The sequence below is a fragment of the Grus americana genome, chromosome 7, assembly GCF_028858705.1.
Source record: "Grus americana isolate bGruAme1 chromosome 7, bGruAme1.mat, whole genome shotgun sequence".
NCBI classification, from domain to species: Eukaryota; Metazoa; Chordata; class Aves; order Gruiformes; family Gruidae; genus Grus; species Grus americana.
In genome coordinates, this window is record NC_072858.1 from 38584657 (window position 1) to 38610044 (window position 25388).

A 25388-nucleotide genomic window follows, 5' to 3' on the forward strand; every position below is an offset into this window, starting at 1 on the left:
CACAGTAGGATTTTCCTAAGCCACTACAGCTATAAAACCTTGACGGCAAATATCTCAGTCCCTAGGCCATCAGGGGACTTGCAGACAGAGAAACACCAGCAGAACGTTGTGGATTAACAGCGAGGGGGGTTTTTTTGTGCTATTTTATTTTTGTCCATCGCCCAAACTGGCAGTGAAACAACCCGGCCAGAAACAGTTCGCAACAAGCCCTCCAGCTTGCCAAAACCCCTATTCTGAGTTTCAGACCGTACCTATCTAACATGTAAGTCTATCGGCCTCACAGACAGACTTGCTCAGTTTCAGTCTTCTGCTCTTCAGGTGATTCATAGCCTCTGCATTTTTGTAAAGTTAATATGCAGTCACGTGCATTATAAGGTGGGCATAAATAGAGCCCTAAATTCCAGATTTCTGTAACACAATATGCACTAAGGCATATTTGAACCAAAGGGTTTTACTAGTACTTTCATGAAGGTGTGCATAAAATAAAATAGACAGCAAATTGCTTAGGCTAAAAACATCCCCGTATATTTTTGTTTAACACACGTAAGGATCACAGAACTAAAATCTCTCAAATTAGTGGCTTAAAAAGGACTTAAGAACTGTGGACACTAACTCATATGATTTGATTTCGATTGAGTTCAGGCACACATTACACCAAGATTTTATACGACGCAATCAGACAATGTATCATTGTAAATATAAACACATACTTGACACCTGCACACCCTTCTTATTCCTATAGTAAGCAATCTGCGAGATCCCATTAATTTGATCAAACAAGAAAACTGCTTTGCTTTTAACAAAAGCAATGCTGAACAAGAGTATTTCACAAGTAATATAAATCATCAGCAATGCCTTCTGATGACTGCCACATTCCATACCTTTTATCTAGCCCCTATGCAAGCCAGATCCAACAGCCATTTCCTCTGGCCTTCCAACTGATATTTATGAATGCCCATAAAATGGCTGAGATATTTTAATGGCTACGAAGGAGATACTCTACATGAGTTTGGGCTTTAAAATAGTGATGCAGAAAGCATCTTTCAGTGACAATATGGCCTCTTGCGCTTCTCAACAATAATGAATTTGCCTACGTCAAAAGTGAAACTTTCACAAACAGAAGATTTGTTTTCAGACTATCCAGTTAAGAACTTTATTAGAAGAGTATCGGCATGTGCTATAATTATTACTACAATACCTATGTCTACAACTTAGATTTCCTTACGTATCTGAAGATAACAAGAGAACAGAAGAACAGAAACAAAAAAGAACAAAGGGAACAACTGGAGAGACAACACTAATTAGAAGAAAAAGAAACGTTATCAAAAAAACACATAACAGCAACAGCCTTGGTGAGAACAGAAGAAATGTTGGCCCTAGAGGCGTGGTGTTGTTACTACTTGGTTACTATTCCTTTGAAGATGCCAAGTTTTTACTATGAGCAATGTTAGTATCAAAATCCAGGCAGAGCAAAGAATGGATTGAACTTTTAGCCTCCTGCTCTCCTAATTCCTCCTCTTCCTGGTTTGTTCAAACTAATACTTCCTCCCACTTTGAGCTTCTCTCTCCCATTTCCCCGCACTGTGTGGCAGGTTCATCCCTCTCACAAAATGTTGTTTGTTTTTTTTTTCCCTCTTCACGCTAAGCATTCATCATCTGTAACAGAACACGATCTTAAGGAGAGCCAAATAAAACACAGGTTAGTTTTTCAGTTCAGACACACTTTCAAATCTATTTGAACTCAGACTGAAACACAAAAGAAACTGTAACAATATTACATTTTTTTTAATATATTGATCAAACCAGTTTTGTCTCAATAAAAGAATATGAAAAAAGAAAGCACTCTGAAAATAATAAAAATGTAAACATGGGTATGATGCTATTAAAAAAAAAAAAAAACAAACGAGAAACATACCTCCTCCACATCATTATCCAATACCATGATTTGGAGTGGGGAAGTCAGATTCTGGTTATCAGAGACGGTCGTTCCCACCGGGGAGGATTCGAGGATGAAGCCCTCATACGTAGATCTTGTGAAGTAAGGCTTCTGATTGTTCTCATCAAGGACTTCAATATGCAGATTGGCAAAGGCAGGAAGAGGATGGCCGTTGTCCTGTTCAGCCTAAAAAACCACCTCATTTGTCAAAGGCTCTCAGCCAAGTCAAACTAAAAACAGTTACTAACTGGGGTTGGCTTCTATTTAAGAATTACAATCCAGTTATAAAAATGAATAACATTGTACAGATCACCCTATTACGAAATTTAGCATCATGAAAAAAAGAAATACCAAACAAAAATTAGCTAGAAGAACAAAAAGACTTTCCATCACAATAAGCTTTTAAATAGTCACAATAAAACTCAAAAGCTATACAGCACACATGCAAAAATCATTCCTTAAACTATCAGTATTGAGAGTTCTGGAAAATCTTCAAAGGATGAAAAGAAAATGGGAAACTGCTGATTGTACAACAGAACCTCAACCTACACCACCAGCAGGAGAGTTAAAACCAAAAGACGATGACAGCACGCACACGGACAGATGGTACATGCTACAGATTACTGAAGAGCAAATTCCCCTGGATATGACACTTTCTCCCTTTCCCCCAAAATCCATTTTTCTAGCGTTAGATGAGTGGATTTTAACTCTGGTTTTGCCTATTTTTGAATGTCAAAGTTCTTTACTTTGACCCCCACTTTTCTATGGCAACACCTCACCTACCAAGATTTACTCACCAATACAGTTTCACCAGATTTATTCTTCTTTTCAAACTTCCTAAACATATGAGCATGAACTGCCCATTCCAGTATGCTAGTCCAACATAAACGTATGATGTTGCTTTCTTTTTTTTTGATTTACTACCTATGACTAATTAAAGAAAATAAAAAAGGAACATAGAAGTACGTTGTTCTTTAATTTATAAAGAGAAATCCAGTTTTAATTATAGCCCTGCACATGTCACTGTAGCAAGGGAACAGTAGGGTACTGTAAACCAGTCTCCTATTCCTACAGCTTCCTTTCCAAAATCTGCAAGCACACGGACCCTGGGACTGCAACAGTAGCGCACTATTACCTTTCTGCAGACGTGGGAAGTGTATGGTGCAATCAACTTCTCAGGTGTAAAAATATTTCAGAAGAGAGAGAACAGTACCTAAGTTATTGTTGTTAACAGCACTTTTTGTTTGAAGAGATTTTAGTTTCATTCTGATATCTCCCCCATTTCAAAACAGGTAATTCCGCATTTTTCAAATCCAACACCCGAGAAGCCTTCCTTTGGAAACACACCACTTTGCTTTCATCAACTAGTTATTTTTTTCCTTTCTTCTTTAGATGCTTTGGTTTGGGGTTTGGTTTTTTTGTTTTGTTTTGTTGGTTGGGGGGGTTTTTTGTCTGCAAAATGTTAATTCTGTATAAAGCTTTGCTTTGTTTGCCAAGGGACAGTAGTATGCTGTTGATGATAAAGACTTCCATTTCAAGTAAAAAGAAGTATAAACATCATAATTGTTATTTTGTTCAAAGTAGGTGATGACACCTTTAGTAATTCATAAGAAACTCACTCAAAACACTCAGTTCTTAGGAAAAATGTATTTTCCTCTCTAAAATACATCAGGATTACTCTTGACCAAGAGATGGGCAACAGTGCTACTGGCACAGATTTAAAAGCAACCACCAACCTATCTGCTTGTACACAGCTATTTTCTGACTCCCAAGGATAAGGTCAGATCTGGCAAGTGGATTTACGTAAGCCGGCACTAGTATCAAAAATTAATAAGGCTTTTCCTAGGAGATTAATTTCTGTTAATGAGACAAAAGTCTCTTGAAGAAATTGGGAGTTCTGCTAGTTAATTCACTGGCATGCTAAGATTTCAGTAACCAGGGTGCAGGAGGTAACATAGTTATCTACTGCTCTTCTTACATGCTTCTAGAATACAGGATACTACCAGTGATCAGACTCGTAACTGCCTCCAATAATTACTACCATATTAAGTATGAATTTTTTTTTTTCAGCCAGCTTCAATTATTTGTATTCAAATAAAACACGTAACAGGAAAATAGTACACCAGGATCCAGTCCACCCAAGGAGACCGATGCTTATGGGTGATCCTAACTAATTTTAAAGATATTTGCATTAGCTGAGAAAGTCTGCCTTCACACCAGTAATTGTAAGAGAATCACATATATTGGTTTTATTAGCATTTAATTAGAAACCTTCCAATTGCACTGAATTTCATTCAACAGAGCAGCACTCAAAACATCCCCAGGGAAATCCTGGTCCTGCAGAAGTTAACAGCAACGTATTTCAAATCCAATATAGCAGTAGCTGGCGATAACACTGGAGAGTGGATAAGTGACTCTCAAATGCTGAAAATTTACAGAAGTGAGATTTATTTTGGAGTTGATGCTCTGCTGAATGAAAATAAACTTCACATGTAAAAACTAACGTCACCATAATTACTTAGAAGTACTCTGGCCACTGACCCAGTAGGATGAAACTTCAAAAACATCCTGACATGGAGGTTTTTCCCTAAGTTAATATACTGAGAGCATGAAAAAAAAAATTCTCAGAAACAAGTCTGCTCTCTGAGCCACAAATACATACAGATTCGATTCTATTTAATAAGTAGATCTGTGACTGAGCATCATCAAATGCTCTGTTCCATGTCAAGAAAAATAGGCCTTTTCACAGTAAAAACTTTACAGACAACTGCTGCAAGTTTCTTTACAACAAACCTTGATGTTCCTTGCAACTGCTACAAAGAGATTCTAAAAAAAAAAAAAAAGAAAATGCAAAGAACAGAGTGTCCTAGTCTTCTTAACAGCTTGAACTGCTGCAGTAAGGACCTTGCTTTAAAGCATAAGTGAGCACAGGCCCCATCCCGGCTTAAAAGAGGAAATACTCATCTAGGCAGGGTGTTCACTACATCATCACCACAGTACCGCAGAGTCTTTCTGAAGGAAAAGACAATGCTCTAAATTACATACGGTCAAATACAAGGAAGGATGTGTGCTCCTAAGATTGAAGTTAAAATTTTCGGTCCCGGAGACCAAAATTTCAATGAAAAGGATTCTTTCCTCAGTGGCACTTCAACTCAAAAGCACTTCAACTTTGCAGGTGCTTTCCTTTTTGTTCACCAGGTTGGGTACACTGCTCAAAATAATTAACTTTGGCCTCCTCATTTGAGAATTGGGCAGAATTAGGCAGCTAATCCTTCAGAAAGTCACAGTCACTTCCCAACTGCTTGTTACCAGCAACAAGCGTTTCTTGCAGCACCAGGACACAGCGTCAGCGCTGCACCGGGACACAACTCGACTTCACTCTTTCACTTCCTGAGCAAGTGCTCAGCTGCAAGGCTACCACGTGAAAACCACCACATCCAGCTCACCTCTTTTACCATTTCATTTAGTTTTGTTTCCAAGGACACTTGTATTTAGGGGGAAAAGAACCAAAACCAACAAGCTTTGGAAACCACCAATGAAAGCACCTCCTTTCCAGAACTAATGCAGAAATGTACGTATCAGGGTAGGAGTGGAAATCCCCAAAGCATCAGAGCTCAGGTCTCAGGGTTCAGTCTCAGGCAAAGGAGGTGAGACAGATAGGAATGCGCTTGCTCTGCTGCCTTACCCACCTAGCTCGTCACCAGCACCAAAGAGCAAACCCCAGGATCAGAAACTTCTCTTCAAGGGCCAAGCAGAATTAGGTACAGCAGCATCTGAGACTTAAGGAAGACAAAGGTAGGTGGATGCTTCCTCCAGAGGCAGCAGACCCGCGGGCCTGGACGAGAGCATGGTGCCGACAAATAGTGCTGCGGGCGGCTGCCCAGCGTGAACCGCCTCTGGTAAACTGCAGGAGGGGTCTGAGTGAAGGGGCTGACACTGTTTGTTAGCTATTTAACACCATCATTTCACACAGTCCGCAACTGTACGGCAACTAACCTGAGAAGAAACTGCAGAGACCTCTGAACTATTTCAACAGCACTCACGATGAAGATGAGTTACTTCGGCACTTGCTCACCCCTCTTCCAAAAGATCTCATCTGGTCAATGTGACAAGATAACATCTATCCATCACCTATCACTTGGGCAGAACTGACACTACTCAGAAGGGATGAGATTTCCGTAGAGTGGAGGGGAAAAGTGAATGAATTTTACAAGAAATCCTATTGGAATGAAATTTTGGATAGGTTACCTCAAAATATCTCCCCTAAAGACCATTAAACAGCACGTTGTCTCATAAAGGCTTGCACTTAATTTATCCCTCTGGCTGAAGCAATGCCCACATTAGCTATTTGAGAAAATATAGAAACATTCCTGGGGGCAGACTAGGGTCTCATCTTTGCTGCTTTAAATGTTTCCTCACAAGGATCATTCCTTCCTTTGTGTAAAACTCAAGCAACTCAGGTTCTTTCTTCTTCCTTTTGCATGCAACCTTTATCGGGCCTGGAAGTCTCTACAATTCCCTCCTGAAAATGCCCACTCTAGCATCTGTACACACACACGCATGCAATCTTTAGGTCTGCAAAATAAAACAAGACAGCAAAAGAGCATATTCTAAGAAGCAGCACTAAGTATTCCCATATTCCTGAGTTCTTCTTGATTTGCTGTTAATCTGGCACAGGCAACCACCCACAAACAGCATGTTTTTGACAATTTTTAAAAATCATACATTGCCTTTCTGATCCAGTTAAAATAGACATGCTCTGTTTGCCACAATGATGAAAAGACTGAAAATAGTGTCTAAAATAACCGTACAACATATCACAGACCTCCTGACTCCCCCAAAATGAAGGCAGGTTATCACCATCTAACAAACAACTGGGCCAACAATGTCTGAAACATAAAAAAGTGAAAAACTAAAAAAATAAATGTTAGTGGTAAAAACAGTTTAGTTTACACCAATATCAGCCCTAAGAATTTTTCTTGGAACCTGTGCGACCAATCTGTCCATTAAAATGAACATTTTTACGCACTACATGATCGAAGGGTTTGCTGTTAGTGCCACCACAGTCTTGTCATCTTTACCACCAAAGTTTTTCAAACTGCAGTTAGGCCCCGAAGTCACTTGGCTCTGTGCTGTCACAATCCTCTTAATTCCCTGAGCAACTTAATACTTTTGTTCAACAAAACAGATTTTAAACATTGTTCTCCTTGTGCTTCTGTAGCCTAAGCCAGTGCTATACCCACACTAACCAGGTTAGCTTCTGGATATTGCTTCTATCACATTGTTGTTTTTCCCTGCACGACACAGTATGCGAAATGCCTAAGTCACAAAACTTATTTTTGTCATCACTCATGAAACATTCAGAATTAGATGAAAAATTTCTTTGATGGATAAATATAACTTGGAATTTTTACTCTATGGCTAGACTGATTTTTTTTGTAACATTCAAAAATCATGGCTTACTTGGAAATAATTGCATAAAATAATACTGTCTTTTATTTCTTCCAATTCAGTGATGATATCTATATAACCCAACACACAACTGTTTAGCTTAAGATTGAGATGAAGCTTGTAAAATATCTGCACCATCATGCATACAATCCCATAAAAAAATAAATAAAATTGCCACTGCATCCTAGATATTCAAATGTTTGTGTGAAACAAACAAAAAAATAGAATGCTATTCAAATAAGATTAACAATATATCTAAAAATTGACCTTTGGCTCTTCTGAAAGGTAAACGAACAAGTTCTTTTGCTATTGGAAGTTAATGTTGGGTTTAGAATCGATGCAGTCCTTTAATCATGCTGTAAAAAGAATTACACTGAACTTTACCACCAGAAAATACCAACTTAAACAAGACAGGGAGAACCCCTAGTAGGCTACTAGAGACTCCCTCATCGAGACCAGAAAGAGCACCACTGCCTGGTTGACAACCATCTCTGTGCAAACTGTAAGTTACTCCGTTTTTTCGGTCCGGCTACCTTTTCACAAGCCTCCCAGCGAGAATCATAAACGTCATAAATACAGTTGCCATAATTGCTTCCAGCCTTGCACTCATCTCCTTTCCAAAGGCCACCAAAATCCTCTGTGCTTCCCCTGCCATCGATTATACCCTAGCATTTCAAGAGGTCCAGTAAAAAGAAGTAAGGAAAAGCCTCTGGCAAACACACTCGATAGCTCACTGAAGGAGATGCAGTACTGAAGAACTGCAGGCAGGTCACTTCAGATTTTCTATTTAATGTAAGAACAAGGAAAGAGCCCACCAGGAACCTCAAACGCTCAAACTTGACTTCAAGCTGCAAAGAAGATGGAAACATATAGTATTTAAACCAACGTAATTAAAAAAAAGGAGCAGTCAGCACAGATACAGAGAAGGAAGGTCATGTCTGACAAAGTTGCTTCTTTTAAGTGCATACCTGAATTGGGAGATAGAGGTGAAACTAGGGATGTAATTTATCTAGATTTAGGGTAAGCTTTAGGACTGTATATCACATACTGGATTAATTTACAAGGTCAGAAAATACAGCATAAGGGAAGAACTACCGAAATGGATTAAAAATTGGCTTAAGGACAAGAAGCACAGACTATCTTTAGAACATAGAAGAAATTTGACTTTACCGTCAATGAAGCTTGTGATGCGGCAGTGAAATGACGTTGGCACATACTGTGTCTAGACAGTACGTTTAAAAAACCCCAAACCCCAAACATACCCTTTTTCTTCATGTATCAAGGGTGACTTCAGTGTCAGTAAGGCTGATGAAGCTATAGTGCAGTGAACAGCAATACCTACAGCTGCCCACCTTTCCAAATAACGAAACTCTTTCTTCTTCCCTTAAGTTAAAGCAAATGCTAACTATGAAGTCAGAATGTTTAAGTTTTAAATGAAAAAAATTTCTGTTTACAGCAGAAAGGAAATGCAGTTATTTCTGTAAATAAAAGACATTACAGAACTTACCACTTATGGATTTTAATATTTTTGTTGCTCTGTGAGTGATGACATACAATTTAGGATCAATCTTAACTCACAATCACTGGTCTTTCTAATGTGTACCTGTGACAATGCTCTAAAGACAAGGAAAAACATTTACCGTGCTGAAATGCACGGGAAAAACTTGCTATTTTCAACATACATGTGATAACTTTGGAGAAAGACTGATATGAAGAAGCATATTATTGATGTATAGGAAAGTGTTTGGTTTTCCTGCACCCCCCCCCCCCCCCTTTTTATTCACAAACACAAGACCTGTCTCTGCACTCAAGATTTTCAATTTTACATCAACTCTCATCACTGTATTACAGGACAGAAAAAAAAGCCGCCTACAAAGAGAACAGAAATTTCCAGACTATTTGGAGTAGGTACGCTTCTGTGGCAGCGACAAACCAAGAGAAGTAATTCAATACTGAGTTCACATAAGGGATGAACATTTGAAAAGCCAATTTAAAAAGCAGTTATTGTACTTAATACCTACAAGAGATGCACAGCAGTTCAACCAAACTAATGATTTTGAAGATTTCAGCATTGTCAGGAAGTGGACTGAACAACTGTGTAATGAAAATACATTTCTTCCATTCTTTTTCTAATCTGTCACCCTGAGTACAAAACCACTCTCATTTGTTCAGTTCACATTCTCTTTTGAGGCAGGGGAATCTCCCCATTTCCCATGACAGCTAGCACATCTCTGCTGTTGTGCAAGAACATCAGAGAGGACTATCTGCAGTTGCATTTCAAAGGAGACACACAAAAACAAAGCAGTTCCAGAACAAGGGTGATATACTTTTGGAAAACCATACTCGTTCTGTGGAGTGTATTTTATTTCTCACTACACACTCAGAAGAACTTGACAGAAAACAGCAATATTTAGGAAGAGGAGCTTTTTAACATATAGGTCACTTTTAGAGACCTATACAATAGCAATCGCTGTGAAGTTTTCTTAAAGTCCTCAACAGCTGCATACTTCAAATCAGTCTTTATCATGTTGATTAAGCCAAATAAATGAGGCATTACTCTTTGTGGTGAAATCCCTATTTGCCACCATTTGAAAATGTAGAAGAGCAAAGAAGAATAAGCACAAATCCTCTTAAATGCAGGAAAATACATTCTTTGAGATACACCAAAAAAGGGGAAAATTAGAGCTACCCTGAGCAAAGATAACAAATAAAAGTCAATAGATGCATGGAGCCAAGAGATCAAAATAGGATAAGAAGAGTTGGAGGCTGACATTATTACGAAAACCTACCAAACGCTGCAAATACAATATTTCTGAAGTGGTGAAACAAAGTCAGATAATTCAGGGCTTTTTAAGTTTCAAAAAACATGGACTTTGGACAATTTCTGTAACAGCGGTTCAGGAATTTCCAGTCTAGTGAGCCTCAACTGATGCACATCTTCTCACTGCCTGCTAGCACTGTGTTTTTCCGAAACTCATAATAAAAGAGCATCATAAGAATCGTACCAGATCAGACCCATAATCCACCCAGTGCAAAACACAGTTGCAGCTGCAGCCAAAAGACAGAAGCCTAGAGAAGAAAGGAAGCAGCTCAGCTTTCCCTGGACTTCTCTTTACATCAATAGCTTTTTCCTCCATGAGCAGCCTTGCCTCCCCTTGAGCTCATGTCAACTTTCAGCCCTACATCGCTGTCTGTCAAAGCAGACAAACTATATTAGATGAACAACAACCTTATTTTGTCCGTTTTAAACTTGCTACCTGCTTGTTTCATTTGATAACTCCTAGCTCTCGCATGGCAGGAGACAGCGAACTACTGATTCCTCTTCACTCTCAGAATTGGGACACTATATTTTACGGGTGTCTATCACATCTTCTTCCTTCCTCACCTGATATGAACCTGCTTCAGTTCTGCTCTGTCCTTCTTGTGATAGAGACCCAAGCTGTGCACTGTGGTCAATGACACAGTGATTTTTCCTCCGTTCTGTTCTCTATTTTTCCTAATGATTTCTAACATTCAATTTGCCTTTTTTTTTGACAGCCACAGATCACTGAGCCAACCTTCACACTCAGTTACCACAGTTACAATGCCAAGATTTCATTCCCCAGTCAAGCCAGAACCCATCATTTTGTGTATAAGCCCAAGATGATCTTTTCTGACTTGTTTCACTTTATTTTTAAGCTATGCATAATTTTATCAGCCATTTTATCACCCACTCACTTGGTCTCACAAAGTTCTGCAATTCCACAGTCAATCCTCGTCTTTACTACCAGAATGGTAGGAGTGGGGCAACAGCATCTATGCCAACCGGCTAATCAACCCGGCAAGGAGATGATGACCAGCAACCAAGTGAGGAAGGAGCGGACTGAGGCTGGCAACCAAAGCCTGCAGGGTGATATGAGCAGGAGAGACCTCATAAGCATCAAAGCAGGGCCGAAGGGGGAGCGCTCTCATGCGCACAGAAATAAGGGAATGCCAACAGAACAGCAGTACAGGTAAAGCTCTCATAGCCTTTCAGGGAAGTCAGCACGACCATATGCCCCTGCCGAAGTGTCTGAATGCTAATGCGCACAGCATAGGAGCAGACTTTGGCCTACTCGGGGATCTGCTTGGCAGGATCCCATTGGATACAGCCTTGGGGAGAAGCAGGGTATAGGAGAGCTGGTTGACTTTCAAAAATCACCTTCTCCAAGTCCAAAAATGGTCCATCTTGACAAGCAGGAAATCAAGGAAAGTTGGCAGCAGGCCAGGAGCTCCTGACAAAACTCAAATATAAAAAAGAAGCCTGCAAGAATTGGAACCAGAGACAGGTGACACAGGAGGACTCTAGAAACACTGTCTGAGTATGCAGGTTAGGGTTAACATGCACATTTAGAATAGCCAAAGCTCACCTGGAACTTAATGGCAACAAGAAAGGTTTCTACAGGTACATCAGTAGCAAAAGACTAGGGAAAACATAGGCGTGCTGCTGAGTGGGACAGGGTGACAAGGGACATGGAAAAGGACGTGATACTCAATGTTGTCATCATCTTAGTCTCTAGAGGTGGAGCAAATCATTCCGGGAACATTTCCAAACATATGAAGGGCAAGGAGGAGGCTGGGAGTCATCAGTGTGGGTTTATGCAGGGCAATTCATGCTTGACCACCCTGATAGGCCTCTACAGGGAGATGGATGGCTTGGATGGGTATGGAGAGAGCTTCTGACACTGTCTCTGTATGATCTCATAGACCAACTGATGAAGTATTGACTAGGTAGAAGGACAATGAGGTGGACTGAAAACTGGCTGAATTGCTGGGTTCACAGCGTTCTGATCCCACAGCACCAAGTCCAGGTGGAGGGCAGTTAATAGAGGTGCACCCAGGAGTAAACAGTGGTGTCACCACTGTTTAACATCTTTATTAATGACCCAGTTAATGGGAACAAGTGCACCCTTAGCAAGTTTGTAGGCAATACAAAACTGACAGGAGTGGCTGGTTTGCCAGATGGTTGTGCCACCATTCAGATGGACCTTGACAAGCTGCAGAAATGGGCACATTACGGACCAACCAGCTTGAAAGCAGCTTTGCAGAGCAGGGCATAGGGGTCCTGGTGGATAAATTGAACAAAATGCCCTTGCAGCAAACCTGTGCTACATTAGGAAAAGCATTGCCAGCAGGTTGAGTGCTACTTAGCACTGGTGAGACACATCTGGAGTGCTGGGACCAGTTCTGGGCAAAAACCACTGAAATACAAGTTACTGCCTTTAAACAAAAGAAGAAACTCTTAATCTGAGAATACTGAAACGCTGGACCAGGTTGCCCAGAGAGGCTGTGGAGTCTCCAGCCTTGGAGATGCTCAACACCCACTGTAACCTGAGCAGAGGGGTTGGACTGGACAACCTCCAGAGATGCCTGCCAATCTTGGCAATTTTATGATTCTGTAATAGCTCAGGATCATAAGAAGCTTTTTTATTTCAGTATTTCAACCTTTGAGGTCATTCCCAAGTTTCTTAAAAAGCAAAGGGCCCCAGCCTAGTGCTGTGCTTGATAACCTATCTGTTTTTTAACACTGACCATTTAGCCTTGCCCTCTGCACCTGCCAGTGGCTGCCATGACATCCTCCCTAAGTCTCCTGTACTTCCACTCTGAACAGAAAACAGTCCTTGTTCAATGAATAGACCATACCAAACATGGCATATATACACCTTACTTCCTGCCTTTGAAGTGCACATTTGTCCACAGTTTGGTCCTGAGACTGTTGCTGAAGCTATGCTTTCTTTTCATGTAATGCAGTGAGCTTTGAACAGCCTCGAGAGCAATGGACAGGAGAGATCAATGAAGTTCCCAACAGGAACAGAGAAACCAATTAACCTCCAGCAGGAGCAGTAGGAGAGCATCACTTTCTGTCATTTCTGCCAAGATCCATATCGGGGAAAATCATGCACATTGCAAAGCGCTTAACTATACTGGAACAGCTGATACACACACTGGGAGCATCTCTTTGATCCAAAGTACCTCCACCAGAAAGGAAAAGTGGCCTTTTTCCAGCTCCCAGGCGATTTCTTGGGATGGGCAGGAGAACAAGGCACACAAATTCCTGCCACGCCAGTATCACAACAGTATTCATGTAACGCATGTACCAGTGGACAGTACTTTCTATTTGTAACCAGGCTTCACACGCAATCTTCCTTCATTAATACGGAATTTGATCTAGCTTATGCTCAGGCTCAGTCTCTACATGCATACTCAAAGCAAGTACAACTGACTTACTCAAACCTCCTGTGCCTAGTCACAGCCTATATAAATGCCACAGCCAATTCGGCAGGGGAAAGCCTTCTAAAAATTGGAAATTACACTCATTCAAAGATCCAAGCCTGGAGAGTAAGCAGAGTAGATATTACTGCTGGGAAGTTCAACATCACTTCTTGCAGAATGGGACCCCAAACCAATTTTCTTCTAACACTGAAATTTCAAACAGTCTGTTCCACTCTGACACATGGCACTGACCTTCTGTTACCACCTAAACAACAAGGAAACGCAATCCCACTATAGAATTGTTTCTATGGTATTATCTGTCACGAGGTTAATACCAGTCTGACTGAAACACCATCTGGGGATAACAGATTTTTGAGATAGGTATGTAAGATACGGAAAATACTCTGTAAGGATATTCTTCAAAATATTCTGCACAGCTGTGGCACGGTGTTGAAGTACACTTCTGTTACCAACAGTGTTGGGAAGGCACCAAAAAACAAGCAACTGTGACACAAAGCAATTCTTTTTGCAAGAGCCTGTTCCCTAAGAGGCATAAAGCTCTCAGATCCAAGAAAAAGTCTTATTAAAAAATCAGGCTACAAATGTTATTTGAAGCTGGGAAATGTATTCATCCCCTCCCCCCCATCTCCTTTTCTTTTTAAAATCTAATTGGAGTTTTTATTGAGATGCCCAATGTACATGGATCCTTCCCAATTTCCCAATGGCACAAATACAATAAAATACAGCAGACAGTGGTTTGAAGATTGACCATACAGGTTGTATGAAAGCCTACTCTCAAACTACATTATAAATTTAATTTCCCCGGTACACAGGTGTCTATATGAGATTAACAAAGCATTCTTCTCTCTTTCCACCTCATGTTATAATATTCGAGGTATTTTTAGTCATTAATACAAGTATCTTCATGCCATTAAAAATGGAAAATCAATTCTTACAAGAGAAATAAAATTCCTACCCTGGTTTTGAATCTGACATGCACACATCTTCTCTACACTGGAGAAAACTTGAGGTATTGATTGTTCTAGGTAAATAACGTAGACTAGAGAGATACAACCATAAAGTGAAAAGGTATGCCTATACTTCATTAGCCTCAAAATACTTCCAGTCTTTTTTCTAACTGCAGCTCCTACAGGTTTTATAGCAATCCTGAATGAACATAATTCTTTATTCTTCCTTACTTACTGGATAGCAACCCACTGCAATACTGATGTGTTGGAGAACCAGAGCTGACTTCTGGCATATATTATCAACTGGTTACACAACAGCTGTAAGAAAACACATTCCCTACCTCTTTATTCTGTATTACTATTCTTATTTTCAGTAGGATCTCCTTGGGTCTTAGCAGACTTGACAAAATTTCTGTAATCATAGTAAATAACCTGGCTATTTCTTCATTTAGAGGAGGATTGCTTTACAAGAAACTGAAATAACCTAAGAAGTCATGATGTTTTTAACTATTTTATAAAGCAAAAACTCTTTACGATTTGCTAGTGACAATTTCTCCCCCAAATCTCCACACACGCATTCTTTGGGCTGGACTGACAGCCCCTGTGGTAGTGTAACTCCTCATCCTCAGCCTACTCCAAAAGCCACGTGAGTCCTTATGAACTAAATTACCACCTGGCATGAGTGATTTTACCAAATCTGGTCTCTTACAGGTGTGGTAAATTCCTCCATAGTGTAGCATTTTCATTCATTAGTATTTCATTGACTGTGTAAGCGCATCTAGCCTTCAGTAGTCCATCCAAATTGATTTTAATAGAACTGTCAGGTTGGATTTTGTCTGATTGATAAATAACCAATGTTCAAATAGGAAAGGATCAAAGTGCATTGATTTGATTAATTTTCTTATTTGTTTCATGATACACACACTTAAAGAAACCCAAACTCACTGACACTTTTTAGAGCTAGTAACGGAATGTAGTCTCATGTCTACAGTGCAGTGGTCATGTTTCTTCCAGAAAAGGGATCAAAGCTGCTGCCATTTTCTTCAAGCAGCTATATCCCCTTCTACAAGCAAAGAGGTATCAGAGGGGAACTCTGAACTCTACTGAGGACTGAACTGATTACATACTTTCCTGTTACCAATCATTGTCCTCCAGGAGAAAGACAGCTACTGTGGTGACAATGCTAAGGAAATGTAGTTTTAAAAGGTTTATTATTTTATTGAGAATCTCAGGAGATGTTTCAGCAAGGCTGCAGATCAAAGATGTAATTATTTTTTAGCCTTTGAGGTTGCTGACAGTGTGCTCCCTCTCCCTGTAGCTTTGGTTTGATTCCTCTAGTAACTACCTTCTGCAAAGCAGGACCGTCTGCTCCAGAGGAGATTGTTCTCTCCAAATCGTCTGCTCTCCAAAGAGACATGCAAGCCCCTGCCTTTATGGACAGAAATCTTCAAACAATGCACATGTGTATTTATAAGTAAAACTTATTCCAAAAGCAGTAATTGATTTCAAAAAAGGAATTAGTATTATTAGTATTGACATGGAAATGTCAATAGGACACACACAAAAATACATGTTCTTTTGCAGAAGTGCCTGTTGTTTTGTAGGGAATGGAAGTGACAGGAGTCTCCCTAGGAGGGCCAACAAGTTTGCCTCCTTGCTTATCATCAAGTATCTTCTGGAGATAGCAGGAAAACTAAAAATCAGCATTTCTTTTTGAGAACTTTAGCTTAAAAATTGTCTATGTATTTGAGAATTCAACATTTATCAGCAATGCAGTTTTTATACCAGAGATGAGCGCACCAATTTCCTGTCCACTTTACTTCAGGCATTCTAATATTCATGTATTGACTTAACCACCTTTTCCATTTCACTGTTTTCCATAATATTGTGGCAGAAAAAAAAAATGATCTCCTGATATCAGAGGGAATATTTTAAAGATTAAGTTTGGCGAGTCCTGCAAAAATAGCTTATTTTCTGTTTAAAGGGAAACATCACATACTGCACCCCTCCAGATAAAACAGAATCAGATTCAACAACTTCAACACTGTGAGAAATGAAAACTTGAGAACGTGCAAAACAAGAATCTGAAGATGTGATTTGGTACAAGCCTGAGACATTATACCAGTTCAAAAGGTCCCTGAACAACACAGCATTAAAACTTTTATTATTCTAGCAGGTGGCATATTATCATTCTTACAGACTGATAATTTTCCTTATTATCCCCTTGACTGCACATATAACACAGCAATATGAACCTAATAATGCCTATAAACATTTCCATAAACAACAGAGCTTGCTATTAGGCACACAGAACGTGGTACCAGACCGATGTAATTGATTTTTTTAATTGATGCATTGCGCTACTGTATATGGCTGCTGAATTTTGACAATAACAACGAAAGCAAACAAAGCGCTACAGGAGTTTACCCCAGACCTTCTTAGCATATTTATTTAGATATTAACCCACCTAAGTTTCTTCATTTGTACCATTGACAGCAGAACTCCACAACAGGAAATAAGCTCAAAAATAGATTATTATAAAAGAATCCAACCACAAATTATTTCACTCTAAGCGTATACAAGCTTTGTGCTTTGATGCACACACAAATCAACTGAGGTAAGAAATTAACACAAGGTTTTAAAAAGGTGCCGAGTTATTCAAAATTCCTGTAAGCTGCAATTTTATTTCCTCTTCTGTCACACTATAATCAGTTATATTCCTCAGAAGATACAGAAAGGACCTGTATATTAATAAACTTATTACCATCTTTGCAGAGAAACTGCTGCCCTCTCTGAAATGCACAAAGGGAGCCTGCAAATCTGTCCCTACCTCTCCTGTGCTTAATAAACGCTCAGAGTTAGTACAAAAAAAGAAGAATTTCTCCAAGTTACACAAGTACTAGCCACAGTCAGCTTTTGCATGGCAAGGCACAGACGCAGCTGGGGACCCAGGTCGCTCTGTCACATCGTATTTGTATATGTTCCTTCATCCCTCCTTATTTAAAGAGCAGAAGTGTGTATCATTGCTCCCCTTACTCCCAAACGCTTGAAAGATTGAGCTTTGCTTCAGCTCTGAAGGGGGGGAAAAAAAAAAAAAAAAAAAGAAAAATCCTACTCTGATTTTCCCCGAGGAACGACAGCAAGCATTGTGGTCTGACCGCATGACAGGCCAAAAGCATCGAGGCCAGGAGCTAGCAAAACTATGGCACATGATTTCAAAGAGGGTCACAGGCTGGTACAGAAGGAGCTTCTCTTGCAAGGGGACCTCCTGCTGCCAGTGTCATCATTAACATCCCCCAAAATATTAAGGGGGTAGGAGAGACAAATAAATAATTCTTACCATATGAGTGCAACCCTTGTATTTAGAAATAGATTAAGTAATACTAGCAAACAGGAGGAGCTTTATGACATCCCTGTGTAAAAACAGGCTGCAGTTTGGAAAGCCCACTCTTTATTCTACCTGAAATACACTGATAAATACACAAGTGATCTACTACTATAAACCAGCCTACTGTGATTCCTTTCTCTTTTATTTGCTCCTCTGCTTACCAATAAATACAGCAAAAGCTACATGATTTTCTGTGTCATTAGACAACAGCTTTAGGGACAACTCCAGACTGTCTCCAAAAGACCCAAATGTAATTCTGCTCTATTGTCATTAGCGACCGTCTTTACTGAACTGCCTTTTGCTGTCCGCTCACACAAATTTCACCTGCGAAGCTTATAGCTTTGCACAGTTTTGCTCAAAGTAAAATTAATAGCTTACTACATTTAACAAGTTTAGCAATTAAATATTGATATCATCACCTCCTATTCTTTTCCTCTTAATCCTCAAACTGGCAAAGAAAGCAGCAAATACCGAAAATATTTTATACTTGCAAAACTGGGACTCAGTTACCAGATGAAGATACATTTTGAGATTTTCTGTAAAGACACACTCTTCACAACTAACTGGTATATGCTTTGATCATTTGGCTCAGTTAAGAACTGTAGACTGTTATCGAGTCAGACAGTAAAACTGAGGACAAAGCAGTAATGTACGGAAGAGGAGGGAAGCCAGCTCTCCTCATTAATGGTAGGATTTGAAAAGACCAACCCCACAGAAGTGTTTATGTCTTTTCCAGCAGTCGAAGCTGAATGAGATCAGCACTGGTTATGTCTCAGAAGCTTGCTTTCTATTCAGTAGCAGAACTCTGGAATGAGCTTACTTTTTTTTTTAGTCATCCCTGAACAAAAACAAACAAAAAACCAACACACCACCAAACAAAAAAAAAACCCATGCAAAAATGGCTACAAGGCGTGGAAATTATTTTTTGTTCTCCTTGCTCCCAGTATTCAGTACTCAGACAATTATTTGTGTCTATATGATTCTCTAGCATGGGTTGTGAACTGGAGAAAATGTGAAATATAAAACAAATGCATTATCAGGACAACTGAGTTCATAAAAAGCAAATTACAAGTGGTACTTAGTTTGTTCATACCATATCAATATAACGTGAAATGTTAGAACTCTACCACGATTCATTCTCTTTTCAAAAACACTTCACACCTTTCTTCCCCGTGATTGTGCTAAATGATGCCTAACAGGCTAAAAAAAGAAAAATACAGGAAAGACAAGCAAGACCACCCCACATTCTCTCCAGAGCTTTTTGTTACTAAGCAGTTTTCAAAAGCATATGGAAATATGAATTCAGCCAAAATTACCTTAATAACCAAGTCAAACTTCTGGTGTAAATCCCTATTTATTGGCTTTAGGAGTGTGAGTACAGCTGTTGTGAGGTTCATGTGGAAATACTGTGGATAATCCTCAGGAGTACCTGTAAGAAAGACATTGAGGTTTGAACAAATGCTGTTTCTGGAAGATTTAGTCAAACAACATATTTATTTTACTCATTAGTCAAAGGAACAAAAACTAATCCTGCTATTATAAGGATAAAATATTGTGTCATATGTACATGGATCTTAGGGATACTACTAACATTATGCATTTAGTACTATCATTATTTCCATACTCTCCCTAACCATGAAGATTCTTCTCAACTGGGAATCCCTAAGTACTTTGATAACAACAGGAGCCCAAATACATCTGCAGTTGGTGAAATTCTGCTTCTCGGTTTCCAGGAATAATGTCTAAAGCTAATCAAATACGAGGACACACGGAGAAATGAGCTTCCACTGCAAATCATCTTCCACTTGTATCCACCACATTCCTGAAACTCAACTTGCTAAACACATACCACTGACATTTTCTCCCTCCAGCTTTGAAGTACGTTTTCCCTGATGTATCTCTGGACATACGCTGACTTTAGTCACAAAGCAGAGAACACTATGAACCATTTTTTGAGTGCACACATTTAAACAAAGAAAACACACAATGAGGTGATGTGACAAAAATGTTACCACTAAGTTCATGACAGCCATGTTATCGCTCACAGATGATGCCCTGACATTTGCAAATTAAAATGCACGTTTTAAATACCTTAGTTCTTGTAGCCCTTTGTCGCACCTATGGGCAAGCTCTTTAATGCATTAATAATAACATATATATAGAAGTAATAACAACAGATATGTTATTTTAGAAATCCTTCTAAGAAAATAAGTTTCGCATCAGGGAGGAAGCACCAGATGAAACCTCATCTGTGTCTAACACCTTCCATTTATTGTCAGCAGTAAATAGTGTCTTCATGGCTGTGAGTTTCCAGGATACTCTCCAACCTAGTTAAAACTCAAGCAGTCAGAGCCTCAATAGATTTGTGAACCCACAGAGATCCAGTATGGGCTGTGCAAAGGGTGGAGACAGCTGTGACCTTGCTGTGCCTGGCCCCTAAGCTGGCTAGCGAGGCAGCTGCAGCCCAAAAACTTTCCCATGGTACCGTACTCAAGCCAAAAGGCTCTAGCAGCATGGCCTGACACAGGAGGAGGTAAGAATTAAGCTACAGTGATTTCGAGCCGCATGATGCTCAAAGAAAATACACAAAGAAGTAGCCATGGTGGAGCATTAATTGCCAGGGCAGGATGAAGAAATAAGCGTATGGGATACTGTTCAGCAACAGCCTCTCACCTGTCAGGGAACAGAGGCTATACCACTTTTTTTTTTTTTTTCTCTCCTAAAAGACAAAGGGATGTTCTCTCCTCATTTGCGTGGCAGAAAACTGTATCCTCCTTTTCTAGCCTCTTTGTCTCACCCCAGTTTGTTTTGGTTTAACTGTCCGACTTTCCCTGAGCCAGCCTGACTCTCAGCTGGGGAGATGTGAGAGCACAAATCTCAACAGAGCAGGGCTCAGAAAGCCAAAGTGTTTAGAAGCAGCATGAACTCTGGCATCTCACAGCTTATCAGTATTACTAAAAGTATCCGAAGAAACCAAAATACAGATTACAAGTCTAAGATCTCGAGTCATTTCAGGTCTCGGAATAGTCCTGTGCAACAGCTGAGATGCACAAAGCACTCCTGCCTGATGGTATAAATGCCCCAGTAAGTCCTCTGAGCTCATGAGTTATGATATCTTGAAGCAGCCACAAGAGCAGGACAAATATTCCCAAACCCAATACAGTACAACAGGGCATAACATTCAACACAGAGAGGACTGCTTTTCTGATAAAAGATGCTATGATTTGTTCACCTTTCAAGTGGACTGATTAGAAACTGCTTTTAGAAAGTCGGTAGCTATCCGAGGAGATAGTTTACTGTTCAAACTCATGCGTAATACTTTAATTTGCAACTCATTGTATGACAGTTGTTTGCTATACTGTGTGTATACTGTGCATATATAGTGTGTCTGTGTGTGTACATATTCTGCAAATATCTCTGTATACATGTATACTGTACACCCAGAGAGTAGTAACAGGAAGGACCACTACGGATTATTTTTTCTATTACACCACCAACATACGCAGAGTTTCTAGCTCCAAGTCCTCCCTCCCCTTCCCCCTCTTAATTTCAACTCCTAATTAACTGATCTAATTTTTTAAGAGCACGAGGCATCCAGCAGGAGCTCTGAGCTTTTGGCAGATAACAGATTACCGTAGTCTTAGGAAGCTGCACATCACAAGGGCTGATGCTGAAGCTAAGAAAAAATCAAGAAATGAAGGACTAAATGCAAAAGTAAAAAACAAAACGTTCCCTGAAGGAGAGCAAATATGTAGGTGAGGATGGAGAAGGCTGTAAGAGGCACAAAGCAGGGAAGATGAAGCTAATAGTGCGTAACGATGCCAGGAAGGAATCCAAGGAAAACCAGGTAAAGGAGGAAAAGACAACAAGGAGGATGATCAGGAAAATAAAGATTAGAGTATAGCAGATCTGGATTGCCTGAATCCTAACAGATGATGCCTGCTCAGCTGCTGCCTACCACAGGAAGAGTCCAAACTCCAGGATTCCTTAAATTCTGAAAGTAAAGTTTTCCAAGAACAGAGATAGCTGCTTCTGCATACACAAAAGTATTTGCATTTTGACAGAGCAAACTAACACTTGGTCCACACTGTTGCCTGGTTTGCTTCAGGAAAGGAGGAATTTCCTACTGCAACTGTAACTGTGTGTCTTCAAAACATGTCATTGTGTATTACAGACAAGCACTTCTGGCCAGAGAACTGTTCACACCACCCCTACGCTTCCAGTGTCTCACGAGTCCTACCTGCAAAAAGATGTAACTCATGAAAAGTAGAGAGGTCTAAAGCTCTATGGATGAGCTCCAAGACTTCTGCCTCCAGAAATTCATCTGGTCTGCATGTTTGGAGAGGTCTCGGGTATCAAAAGGTGGTGGGCCAGCACGTGCTGCCGAGTAGGTAAGCACCCCTGAGAAAGGGGGACAGAACATGAAGGTGGCACATGGTTTCTTTTCTGCACTTGAGCACATGGAGATGATATTGCACCACCCACAGCAAAAATGAGCGTTGAATGCTCAACAGGCCTCTGGTTACACTCTTTTGGCCCAGGCAACAGAAACAGAGAGCTGACAGCCCAGGAGGGAACGTGATCTATTCTGTCTTGATGATCTTACAGCAGAGGGGAATGTCCACAAGGTGCAGAGCACTCGTAGGTTTGCTCTTCTTGGGGCCAGAAGAGGACTTTCGTGGGACATTTGCCTGCCAGGCAAATGTGTCAATGAGCTCACAGGACTGGAGAGAAACCCCCAAAAATGTTGTGGTTTTTTTGGCTCTTCATTTAAATATCACACAAATAGAACACTTAATTGTTCAAAACTGGCAGCAGAAATCAGAGAGACAGTTCCAGGGTCAAAACCAGAAGCTGATGATTTAAAGGAAAAATTGACTTTTCCCAAGAAGCAGCCCCAGAGAAAAGAAAGACTTAAAAATACCAACAAAAATAGCTAAGGGAAAACCTTCAAACAGGGCTGAGCAATAAATACCAGAGTAGCACAGGGCTGTGACGCATTTACCACTAAGGAAAAAAAATAGGGTGAGACTTGCAAATGAGAGAAGGTGAGCTGGCTTCTACCTCCTTTTTATTGCAGACACACTACATGCAAAGGGAGGGGGTGTGCTCACACACTTGCGTACACCAGACAACATATGTGGGTCTACTGCAACGATCCAAATTCAGGAATATTCCTGAAAGTCAAGGATTGGAAAAATTAGTGCATGGAAAAAAATGTCTGAACATCACATTTCCAAATGTAAAGATAGCGTGCATTTTATAAGGAATTAAATATTACAGTATGGCCGCAGTTCAATCCTCTTCACTGAAGTACTTTACTGTACTTTGGAAGGTGGTTCTTCCATCGTGTACTTTAGCCAATACTTTAAATAGCAGACAACAATCCCAGTAGTACTACGCTGCAAGTAGTTCTCTAATCTTAGGATGACCCTCAAGAATATTTAAGACCTAATCTTCTGTCATTTTATCAGTACCAGTCCATAACTACTCGAACAAGTACATTCAGACATCTTGATATATCCTTTGAGAGGACTGCACTCAGAGGTCAGAATGAGAAAGCAAGCAGAAAATAATGGGCTAGTAACACACTTGGGCTATTTCTTCATTTCTCAAGTGCTTTACCCTCAAGTTACTTTTGTCTTCAGCACTGCTATGCTCACGTGAATGCGTACCAAGACTGCCACAGGCATTTATCATTACGTCATCACGTGAGTCTGACTCCTTTTCAATGAACTGGAGAGGTTCACTCGTATCCTCCTCAGGGGAAAGATCACTACATTTGGCAAAAGCAGCACTGAGGCATTTACCTGAACACTTGAAAGGCTAGTTAGCTTGAAAGCATGATAGGCAGAGATCTTTATGGGCGTTTAAGGATGAAGTTAGTAAGCCACATCAAGGAGAACTGAGTTATTGCTGCAGTGAAGCCAGGCTTCGTTAAAAGAAATGTGTCTTTACAGTAGATCCTAAAGACACTGAGAAAGATGCGCACATTTCATATGTAACATCCACGGTGCCCAAAGCATATGCCAGGACTTGGCTTGTACAGGTGTGCAGTGGGAGGAAGAAAGCAGAGTAAAAGAACCACCAACTTAGAATGTAGTCAAATCAAATTCAAAAATCATTCTCATATTTATAAGTAGCTTATTCTCTTACTCTATGGGCATAGTTCAGACATTCCAGTGTTTAAAAAAAAAAAAAAAGACATATCCAAAGGTTTGAAGAACTACGTTTAGATCTAAAGCGAGGCAAAAATCCATATAAGGAGAAATATCGGCAAGGCCTATTTCCTGTGAAACTATTTAATATTTTCTGAGGTAGAGGCTAAATATAAATAGCACCGCATATTGACAAAGATGAAGACAGACTTAAAAAATCTAAAAAGAAATCCTTTTGAAGACCATGGCAAAAAAAAAAAAAAAGAGATAGTCTTTCCATTGAAAAATCCCCCAAACCAACCAAACTACTATAATACATCTTTCAGAATTATTTCTTCGAGGTCAAAACAACCATTCGAACATTAAAAGTATCACAGGTTAGTGAAACACATTTTTTAATAAGTTCACTCCTGAAGAATTTTGCATGTTATGCAAAGAACTTTAAAAAAAATGGACTAAATGTTGCACTAGGGCATAACTGTCAATAGCAGAATATGGTTTATTTATAAATAAAAATAGTTGACCAGCACAGTCAACTAAACAAACACTAAATTACAAGGGAAAGCATGCAAGCTCACAGGCAGTAAAATTAAAGGCAGATGCAGTAAGACCCTTCAAGTTGCTCTGTGCCAGAAGACTTTTGGCATGAGACCTGCTCTAACTGCCTTTCTTGAGCATCTTGTATTGCACCCGTGAATGAAAAAATGCGTCTGTGCTCATAGCTATGCTGCAACAAGTCTCTCTCGTGTTGCTTGTTGTGGTGCTCCGCTTGCTAAACCAGACAATTCTGAATCTAATCTGAATAAAGAATAATAAATAATGCAGCCACCTGAAATAAGCTTCCAAATTGCAATTAAACATAAATAGGGAGAACAACGATTTCAAACATCCCACTAACCACAATATGAATTTTTATTAGGTTTCCACTCTCCCATTCAATCTTTTTCTGGCTGGTCATACTAAAGCAACTGATTGTGAGTGATAGGAAGAGTAGCAGACACCAACCAACTAGGATGGAATAGAGGATGCCCGGTCGATCAGAAGGAGGCTGGATGTTTCGGTCCTGATCTATGGCTTGTATGGGTGGAGTGACACTGATGGGATTCACACGTGCCTGAAATGAAAAATCAGACAGATTTGAAACAGAAACATTAGAAAGCCAGTAGGCAGATCTTTAGGTTTAACACAAAAACATTCCACTGCAAAGGAGATTTGCTGAAATTGCAGGACAAAAAGTACTCATATTTAATAGTTAC

At 39.9% G+C, this 25388-nt stretch overlaps 1 protein-coding gene across 6 annotated transcripts in view; it reads right to left on the reverse strand.

The window, feature by feature from the left end:
• PCDH15 (protocadherin related 15) overlaps positions 1-25388 on the reverse strand; it is a 1027345-nt gene that overhangs the window by 192373 nt on the left and 809584 nt on the right. For all 6 annotated transcript variants that reach the window (XM_054831779.1, XM_054831776.1, XM_054831775.1 and 3 more), the window contains 3 exons: positions 25138-25246; positions 19291-19403; positions 1916-2122 (listed from right to left, as the gene is read on the reverse strand). In XM_054831779.1, coding sequence (XP_054687754.1) covers positions 1916-2122; positions 19291-19403; positions 25138-25246 — 429 coding nt within the window. The remainder of the gene's footprint in view (positions 1-1915; positions 2123-19290; positions 19404-25137; positions 25247-25388) is intronic.